The sequence below is a fragment of the Zea mays genome, chromosome 6 (assembly GCF_902167145.1).
Source record: "Zea mays cultivar B73 chromosome 6, Zm-B73-REFERENCE-NAM-5.0, whole genome shotgun sequence".
Taxonomy (NCBI): domain Eukaryota; kingdom Viridiplantae; phylum Streptophyta; class Magnoliopsida; order Poales; family Poaceae; genus Zea; species Zea mays.
The window spans coordinates 79507258-79517486 of NC_050101.1; the positions used below are offsets into that span (position 1 = coordinate 79507258).

The following is a 10229-nucleotide window of genomic DNA, read 5'->3' on the forward strand; positions in this document are numbered from 1 at the left end:
ATACTACTGCATAGTGCATGCAGTATACTTCCTCCAGTATTAAAAAATAAATCGTTTTAAACAAGCTTTGAGTCAAACGTATAAATCTTTGTTTATTAATATTAGCTTTGTTACTAATTTTGAAATTTAATAGTCATATGTATAGATTTATCTTAAAAAGTACTTTTGTAGAATTATAAATATATCAAGAATTTATTTATATTTTAATAAAAGAATATTAGTTAAAGTTATATTTTAGAGATAATATCGCTGTTTTAAACTACTTGTATTTTGATTGATAATGGATGAGGAATAGAAGGAGTAGTTTGTCTCGAGCAGCGTCGCGGCAGGATTGATGAGAATGAAGCAATGGCCGCGGCGGGTACTCTGTGTGTGTCAGGAAAAGCGGCGGCAAAGCGAGGCGCACGGCCAGACTGGTGGGCCATCCCTGTCTTCCTCCTCCTCTCTCACTTCGCTCGCGTGGGCCCTTCCCCATGGGAGGTTGGGAGAGGAGCCGTGGGCCCCGGCCGGCCGTGCACTTTTGTTTGGTTCCGAGTTCCGACTCGCCGGCTCGGTCGCTTTATTGCTAGTTGCCAGGCTGATGAAGAGCGAACTGGGCAGCATCAGCATTCATGCGTGCAGCGCAGAGGCAGAGCGGGAGAGGATCGGAGCTCGTTCGGGCCCGTTGTTGCATGCCCTTCGTTAGACTGTCTTCAACGGTTGTCGCGAGCGTCCTCCTCCTTTATTACTGTAGATCTTTTAGCAGATACAGTAGACCCCTATCTACTGCAACAGCGCCCCCTCTCCTCTCCTCTATCCAGCAGCAGCACTCCCTCTCACGCCAGATGAAGGGGAACGCTACCCGACGTTGTTCGTTGGCTTCTTCCCTGCGCGCCGGCGTCCGGAACCTTCCCGTTCGGCGACGACAGTTTCAAAAGGACAAAACGGGGAAAGCGGGTGGCCGTAGGATGCACGAGACGCTGATTTCACCCTCCCAGTCGTGACGGCAACACGCGCGGGGAGGACCAGCCGGTCGGCCCGCCCGCCCGCCCCCCGCCATGCTGGGATCGCCCAAGGTCTTCTTCGCCTCCTCCACCTCGCGTCGCTCTAGGTCGCTGCGCCGGCTGCTCTCGATGCCGGCCTTCTCCGCGGCCTGCCTCCTCTTCGGCCTCGCCGGCTTCCTCGCCACCGTGCTCGCCCTCTCGCGCTCCCCGTCCGTCACTCACAGCCGCTGCCCCGATTCCTCGCGCCCGCTCTCCGTCTCAATCGCGTGGGACCGCAGCCCAGGGGATGGCTCCGCATCGGGCTCCGCGGAGCTCCCGGCCTCGCTCGCCACTGGATCGCGCGGCCGCCACAAGGTCATGGCCTTCGTCGGGATCTTCACCGGGTTCGGCTCCATCGGCCGCCGCCGCGCGCTGCGCCAGACATGGCTACCCGCGGATCGCCAGGGTCTACTTCGGGCAGTCGCTGGTATCACGGCTTGTTAGTTCGTTTTTGCTTGTGCCGGTCAAGATCTAGCTGGACTTTTAGAGTTCGAACTGTCGATGTATTTCGTTGCTTCTAGCCTACTGCTCCTCTCATAGTAGTAGTATAATATATGGTGAGACTGGTTGCAAACTTAATATGGGAGTTGGTTTGATATTTCTTATATCTAGATGTTCAATATTCTGCCAACCTGTTTTCAGAGATCGCATCTCCAAAATAACAAATACCGATGATCTACCTCTAAATGAATTACTGTATTGGTCAATGTGGATAAAACATATAATTCCAACGATTTTTGACTAACGTATTTATACTAATTATGAAGTTTGCTAATTAATTGTGTACTAAGTTACGGACGCACACTGTTCATAGACCAAATAAAAATAAAACAAATATTAGATAGTTGAGTTAGTTGATGATGAAAGTATAAAATATTGGTGTGGTGGGATATAGAGGTTTGATATAGGGGGAACCGCTGTAGAGCATGGAGATATAGGAGGAAAAAGAACGTTAACGTGACACATGAGTGGGATATAAGAGGAGAATTTAGGAGAAACAGTTGAACACAGTCTAGCCACCCCTGCACGCGGCGCCACTCTGAACTTGCCCTCCTCCGATCGACCCTCCTGTAGTTAGTGCACGTAAGTACGCAAAGTAGTATGTCCGCTAGTTATTTTTAAATTAAAACGTAACAAATAAAAAAAGAATAAATTGAGTATATAGGACAAAAATATAACTTTATCGATTAAATACTATTGATTAGTGATTACAACCGCTAAAGATCAGTTTCTTATCGATGTCGAATTTTTTTTAAATAATGTACAATCAACAATAAATGATATGTATCTTAAAGGATATCTAATAGGATAAATGCAAAAAATATAAGATACTTATTTTGGTCAATATACGTTCAACATAAATAAGCGTGTCTCGTAGGTTTCTAGCTAATAAAATACAATGCTTAAATGTATTAAATTGTATGGACTAGTTCCTTTACAATATGATTGGTTGGGTGGCCAAATGTGGCCTGAGTGGTGTGAGCATGGCTCGCTGGAAATGTAACAATCATGCGTACCTACGCATGCAACCTGGAGAATTGATTTTGGCAAACGCTGCAGCTGCGGGTGCAGGCTTAACGTCGCATGCGCAGGCAAGCAAACAGGAGTTGTCCCTTGGTCAATGCATCTAGAGAGTCTGGATGGATGTGTGCAGCCAACCAATCACACTGTTAGTGTATCTAGGGCTTGGAAAACCGGGACATAGTGTATAGGTTGTACATGTCCCGATGAGGTATTAAAGTGTCCACCTCTAGCGATTCTGTTATACTTCCTCCTTCCTATAAAATAAGACATATTTTTTTGACAAAGTCTTTTGAGTGAAACTTTGACCATTAATTTCTTTTAAAATATGACATCAACAAATATAGACTAAGCATCATATATTAAACTATTTTTGAATACAAATTCAAGTATATAACATGTATACACTAAAAACATATGTTTTTTTGCTGAATTGTTGGCCAAAGTTTGAAGACATCGACTTTCTAAAACATATGCACGCCTTATTTTATGGGATGGAAGAAGTATAATTAACACTACAAATAAATGGTCTAAAGTCAGTTTTAAACTTAAGTCCCACTCGTGCTCCAATTTTAGAAAAAAATAAACTAAAGCGCAATAATTTGTTAGAGCTTTAAATCTAAAGTTTATACAAGTAGACAAACTAAAAACGTGGCCTAAAGTTATCTCTAGCAGATTTCTTATCTTATTCCTCATTTTAAATTTCACTTTGCAACATCTATAATCCTACGTCCCGAGAGGGTCTAAGGGCGTGTTTGCCGCCATGGCCCAGCAGCCTGGCTGTGCTCCCGGGCTGCAGCTCCCGTGTTTGCGTCGCGTGGCTTGCTCGGGAGCCAGGCTGTGCGCGTGCAAATTTAGCCTCTCAGCCTGGCTCCACAGAAACGAGCTCAAGGTCCGTTTCTTGGGAGCCTGGCTGCTCGTGGCGCAAGGATTCCGCGTTTAGGTAGTTTTAGTCTTTTAGCCCGGCTGCATATTGGGTGACAAACACCAGCTCGTCTGAGCCAGGCTCATATGGTACAAGTGCGCAAACAAAGTGAGTTGCAGTAGCCGGGATAGGCTAGTCTCAGCCTGGACCAGTTGAACGGGGCCGAGTTGGCTAGGGACAGGGTCACAAACACGCCCTAAGCATCCTATCGCTGTTCCTACCCACAGTCCCACACTAGCAATGGAGGCAATGCAACCGAACGCTGAGCCGATGGAGCCGTGAGCCGAGGAGAGAAGGTAAAAAAGGCTGGAGGCAGCATAGCAGGCAGCCATCCATTAATAATTGCGGTGCACAGGAGCGGAGATCCACTGACTCCTGAACAGGAGAAAGAGTACGACCATGCCAATACTATCTTTACGGGAGCCGTTCTTAGCGCCCTTGTTGACCGTCTGGTTGATGCGAATATTCAGTACACAGACGGGAAAGAGTTGTGGGATGCACTTACTACTAAGTATGGTGCATCAGATGCTGGCAGTGGCCTGTATATCATGGAGAGCTTTCATGATTATAAGATGGTTGATAATCGCTCTATTGTAGAGCAAGCTCATGAAATACAGTGTATAGCCAAGGAGCTCGACCACCTTAAGATAGTCCTTCCTGACCGATTTGTGGCTAGGTGCATTATTGCAAAGTTGCCTTCTACATGGAGGAACTTCGCCACATCTCTGAAACATACGAGACAGGAGATATCAGTTGAAAATCTGATAGCGTCTCTGGATGTTGAGGAGAAAGCTCGGACTAAGGACACGGTATCTAAAGGAGGCGAGGGCCACTCCAGCGCCAACATGGTTCAAAGGAACCACAACAAGGGCAAAGGAAAGCCAAAATCTAACAAGCCCAACAAAACTACCAACTTCAAGAAGAAAAAGAACAAGGCTGAATTGACATGTTTCGCATGTGGCGAGGCGGGTCATTTTGCCAAGGAATGTCCTGATCGAGCGGATCGCCGTTGCAAAAAGGGCAATGTCAACACAGTGGTCGCTAGCAATGAGGAAGATAAAGGGTATGGTAATTTACCTTTCATCTTCTCAGTATTTCAATCACCTAGCTGGTGGCTTGATACTGGTGCTAATGTTCATGTGTGTTCTGACATTAACTTGTTCTCTTCTTATCTGGGCGCCCGGGATTCTTTCGTCCTAATGGGGAATGGGTCACATGCTTCTGTTCATGACACTGGCACGGTGGATCTGAAGTTTACTTCGGGAAAGATCATGCAGTTGAAGAACGTGCATCATGTCCCTTCTATACACAAGAATCTCGTTAGCGGAACCCTTCTATGTAGAGATGGGTTCAAGGTAGTTTTGGAGTCCAATAAATTAGTTGTGTCTAAGTCTAGACAATTTATTGGTAAAGGATATGATTGCAGAGCCTTGTTCCGCTTTTGTCACACCCGGTTTTAGAAGGCAAACCGAATGCGAACCATGTACGTGCCAGGATCAGCAATTCACGTAAACAGCAGTTACATAACATGGACATCATCACACAGTGCTCAAATAGTATTAAAAAAAGGGAAATAGTAGTCGATTACATCATATATCTGAGACATCCACATAGTCTTTACAATAAATCAAAGTGCGAAAACGAAATGTAGATAAACGCGGCCTTCACAGGCAGCCGACTGGGGGTTGCCGCTAACCCACGCCTAGAACTCATCATAATCTTGGAACTCCTGATGGTCTCCTTCCACGGCTTCATCTTCTCCTGAGCAGTGGTTGCAATGCTGACAACCTGGGGATGGGGGGGTTTGGTGTGTAGAGCAAGGGTGAGTACACATCAACATACTCAGCAAGTATCCTGTTTGGCTGTAGTGGAGTAGCTTTATGTGGGGATAAGTCAAGCAGTTGCTTTTAGTTGGTCAGATTATTATTACTAGTAGAGAAAGCCAAGTTTTAGATTTAGCCCACGTTATTAACCCAAACGTACTCCTTTCCAAACGGAAAGAGTACCACTTACCATTACCAGAGTCAAAATCAAGAACCATCAATCTCATTGCCACCTGCAAATCCGAACATCTCTGATCAAGTACCACTAATCACTGGAGCTCCCTTGGCCGCTCATAACCATGAGCACGGCTGATATATCAGTTTTCAAACACTCTGCAGAGGTTGTGCACTTTACCCACAAGCCGTGATTCCCTTTCTGCTCGGAGAGAGCTACTCCCCATTGACCACTACCTAGGTGATCCAGCAGGGCATCACTATGTAGCTTTTACAAAGATTCCCCGGGGCTGTAGCCGCCCGTTAGGTTTCCTAAATGCACCGCACTCCTCCCCAAGGGGCGAACCCAAGCTTGGCAGAGCGAGCCGCATACACCGAGCCCCATTGACGGCATGACGGCTAAGCGAACTACACCCTGGATCCTCTAATTATTCAGCTAAGGGCACCCCATTCCACCCTCATGGTTGCACTGTTTTCTCGGGCGGTCATCCAACGAACAGGTCCTTACGGAGAGGCACTCGAGAAACCGCTCGAGCCCCCTTGAAGGACACAAGTATAACATCATAATAAAAGAGGGGAAAACAGCGTATCATTGATAATTCTCATCATGTTCATTGATTAGAGTTGAGCGATAGCATAAAGCTAAACAATAATAATCCAACCCAAATAGGTAAACAAGGACATGGATAACAAAAGCTAGTCAATCCTTAGGTATAACTGTGTAATGCGGGAGGTGAATTAAAGAATGTATAGGACATAGATAGGTCAAGGGACACTTGCCTCCACCAACCCGACTGCTGCTCAGGGCTTCTCCAGTGAGTTCTTCGAGCTCCTCAACCAGATCGTTCTCTATGCGAGCACAAACATACATACATCCACACATTTAATACAAAAGAACAATACACCATACGATAGAATGCAGTAAATAAACAGATGTTCCACGCGGGCTCGCAATTAAGGTTAAGAGAGAAAGATAAAAAAGACAGTCGAGAAACGATCACGTTACATGATTATAGATTAAACCACTCGCTTAACAGAACGACATTAATTTGGAGACTATGTTTTAGCATAAAGTAAAATCAAGTTCCACATTTGATCATTATAAGCGATCGAAGATGAATGAAAGGGAGTCGTCGCACGTCGAGACGTCCGACACGACATTTGGATTAAATTAAGAGGTAAACGACTCGCCGTGTGATAGAGCGCACAATGAGACACTTGCATTAATTATAAAGAGACGTTAAGCATCGCGCGACGAAGCGCACGACGACGTATGTCAACAGAGCTGAGCTTAAAGTGAAACGTCGCGCGACTGGACGCGCGACGTCACATAATAAACAACCTGAAATCAAAATGGATCGTCGCGCGACGAAGCGCGCGACACAGCACACTAATGTTTATAAATTAAAAGAATCGCCGCGCGACGAAGCGCGCGACGCAGCACGTCGACTAAACAGTTTAAAGTAGATTAAAACGAGATTAGGCGTAGTGCGACTACGGTCGCACGCGCGAAAGCACGTTACACGTGCCGAAGGCACGCGAACCGTGAGGCACGCGGGACGCGAGTCGCCGGGGCAGGGGCGCGGGGCCGGGCATGCCGCCGGGGCGCGCGACGAGGGCGCAGCCACCGGGGCACGGGGGCTCGCGACGGGGTGGGCTCGGCGAGGCGAGGGCGCGGCGGGCAGGGGCCGAGCCGCCGGCGTCGGGCGCGGGCAGGGGGCCGCAGGCGCAGGGCGGGGAGCGCTCGCCGGGCGCGGGGACGGCTCGCAGGGGGGCGGGCGCGGGGCTTGCCGGGCCAAGGCCGGACGCGGGGGGGGGGGGGGGGGGGGGGGGGGGGGGGGGGGGGGGGAGGGGGGGGAGGGCGCGGCTCGCCGAGGCGGGGCCGAGGCTGGGGAAGGGCGCGGGGACGCCGGGGCGGCGCGGCGCTAGGGCGCAGGACGCGCGCGAGCAGGGAGGCCGCGTGGGGGAAGAAGAAGGGGAGGGGGAGGAGAGAGAAAAGGGAAGGGGAGGGAAAAAACTCACCTCCGGGGATCCAAATTCCGGCGATCTCGACTCCAAACCCTAGGGCACCACGGGGAGAGAGGGAGAGGTGGAAGAGAGAGAGGTTGCTGCGTGGGAGAAATCAAATGAAGCAAATGGATCTGGGGGGAGGGGGGCGCATGGGGTGGGCAGGGGCACCAGGGACGCGCGGGCCGGACCGGGTCGGGCTGGGCTGGGCGGGGCTGGACTGGATCACAACGCGGATCGGAACCCACGACCATTAAACGGACTCCACTCGCGAGCCGAAAAACCGAAACAGAACGAGACGAACACGCAACATCAGACAAAGAAATGTGCGTCGGCATGATGCAACACCCATGACACTCAGGTTTTGTTCATACATGACACGGACACCTGTCACTATACTGGTTTTGAACTTGGGAAGAAAGAGCGAAACAGGAAGAGAAAAGAGAGTAACGCCCGAATTTGGTGAGAGAAAAGAAGAAAAAATTCTACCCCCAAATTCAGGGCGTTACAGCTTTTCACATCAGATCATCTTCGCGCTCCCAAGTTGCTTCTTCCTCAGGGTGGTGATTCCATCCGACTTTGCACATTCTGATAGTCTTCCTTCGGGTGACTCTGTCTGCCATCTCAAGGATTTGCATTGGTTTCTCTATGTAGATCAAGTCCTCCTGGACTTCAAGACCTTCAACTGGCAACTGCTCTTCTGGCACACGCAAGCACTTCTTCAATTGAGACACATGAAAGACATCATGCACAGCAGACAATTTTTCTGGCAGGCTGAGCTGATAGGCCACTTCTCCACGCCTTGCGAGAATCTGGTACAGACCGATGTAGCGGGGTGCTAGCTTGCCTTTGACTCCGAATCGTCTGACTCCTCTGATCGGTGACACTTTCAGATAGACGAAGTCTCCAACTTCGAAACTCAGATCTCTTCTTCTTGTGTCTGCATAGCTTCGCTGCCTTGATTGTGCTATCTTCAGATTCTCTCGAACCATCTTGATGTTCTCTTCAGCTTCAAGCAAAATGTTTGGCCCGAACACTTGCTTTTCTCCAGGCTGATCCCGTTGCAACGGAGTTCTACAACTTCTCTCATAGAGCGCCTGGAATGGTGACATCTTCAAGCTGGTCTGGTAACTGTTGTTATAGGAGAACTCTGCATAAGGCAATCTCTTGTCCCATCCGGACCGATCTTGCAACGCACAGGCTCTCAACTTGTCTTCAAGAATTTGATTGGTTCTTTCGGTCTGACCATCTGTCTGCGGATGATAAGCTGAACTGAAATTCAGATGTGTGCCTAAGGCTTCATGCAACTGCTGCCAAAAATGAGAGGTGAACTGCGTTCCTCGGTCTGACACTATCTTCTTTGGCACACCATGAAGACAAACGATCCGAGACATGTACAACTCTGCCAATACTGCACTGCTGTAGTTGGTCTTGACAGGTATGAAGTGGGCTCGAGTGCGAGGCAATCCGACTATGAAGTCCATACCGATTTCATCCCATTTCCATTGAGGAATTTGCAACGGTTGCAACAGTCCAGCTGGTCTCTGGTGCTCTGCCTTGATCCGCCGACAACTATCACACATAGCCACATGCTCTGCGATTTCCCTCTTCATTCCGTACCACCAGAATTTCTTCTTCAGATCCTGATACATCTTCTCACTACCAGGGTGAATCGAATAGGCTGTCTCATGAGCTTCCTTGAGAATCAATTGCCGAATAGATTGGACATTGGGAACACACAAGCGGCCTTTGAACCATATCACACCTTCTGCGTCTTCCCGAAAATCTTTGCCTCTGCCGTCTAGAATCAGTCGCTGGATCTCACTGATCTTCTCATCATTCTTCTGCGCTTCTTTGATTTCCTGCTCCAAGGTAGGTTCCAACTCAATTGTGACTCCTCATGTGTTGTTCAGAAATCCAAGACTCAACCTGTCAAACTCTTTGGCCAACTCATAAGGCATCGGACGAGCGACCATCAGATTGACTTGACTCTTCCTGCTCAAAGCATCTGCCACTATGTTCGCTTTGCCTGGATGATAATGAATCTCCAACTCATAGTCTTTGATCAACTCTAACCATCTTCGCTGCCTCATATTCAGCTCTGACTGAGTGAATATGTACTTCAGACTCTTGTGGTCTGTGTAAACATCACATTTCTGTCCATACATATAGTGCCTCCATGTCTTCAATGTGTGAACCACTGCTGCCAACTCTAGGTCATGGATTGGGTAATTCTTTTCATGAACCTTCAGCTGTCGGGACGAGTAAGCCACAACTCTTCCCTCTTGCATCAACACACATCCCAAACCAGTGTAACAAGCATCGCAATACACCGAGAAGGGCTTGTGCACATCAGGCAAGACTAAGACATGCGTTGTAGTCAACTTCTCTTTCAGCGCTTCGAAGGCCTCTTGGCATTTTTGGGTCCACTTGAACTCAACCTCGTTGGCTAGCAACGCTGTCATTGGTTTCGCAATCTTCGAAAACCCTTCAATGAATCGCTGATAATATCCGGCCATTCCAATGAAGCTCTTGATTCCTCGGGCATCTATTGGCGCTTTCTAGTTCAGAATTGTTGGAGACTTGTTCTCAAATGCTATGAATTAAGAACAAGGCAACATAAAATGTTAAATGTTAATATCCTTTGCCCTTCGAAGCATTATTTCCCTAAGGATATAATGATTTTCGGACGAAGGTTATGAAGGACGTACCTTCATCAGCATAAAATATAATAATGAAGAAGGGATTATATGAATC

General features: G+C 48.1%; 1 protein-coding gene across 1 annotated transcript; it reads left to right on the top strand.

The window, feature by feature from the left end:
- The first annotated feature begins 685 nt into the window (after window positions 1–685).
- Window positions 686–1627, top strand: LOC103629464 (probable beta-1,3-galactosyltransferase 14). The gene has a single exon (XM_008650579.4). It carries the CDS (start codon window positions 1038–1040, stop codon window positions 1464–1466), a length of 429 nt encoding a protein of 142 aa, XP_008648801.1. The 5' UTR covers window positions 686–1037; the 3' UTR covers window positions 1467–1627.
- Window positions 1628–10229: the final 8602 nt, after the last annotated feature.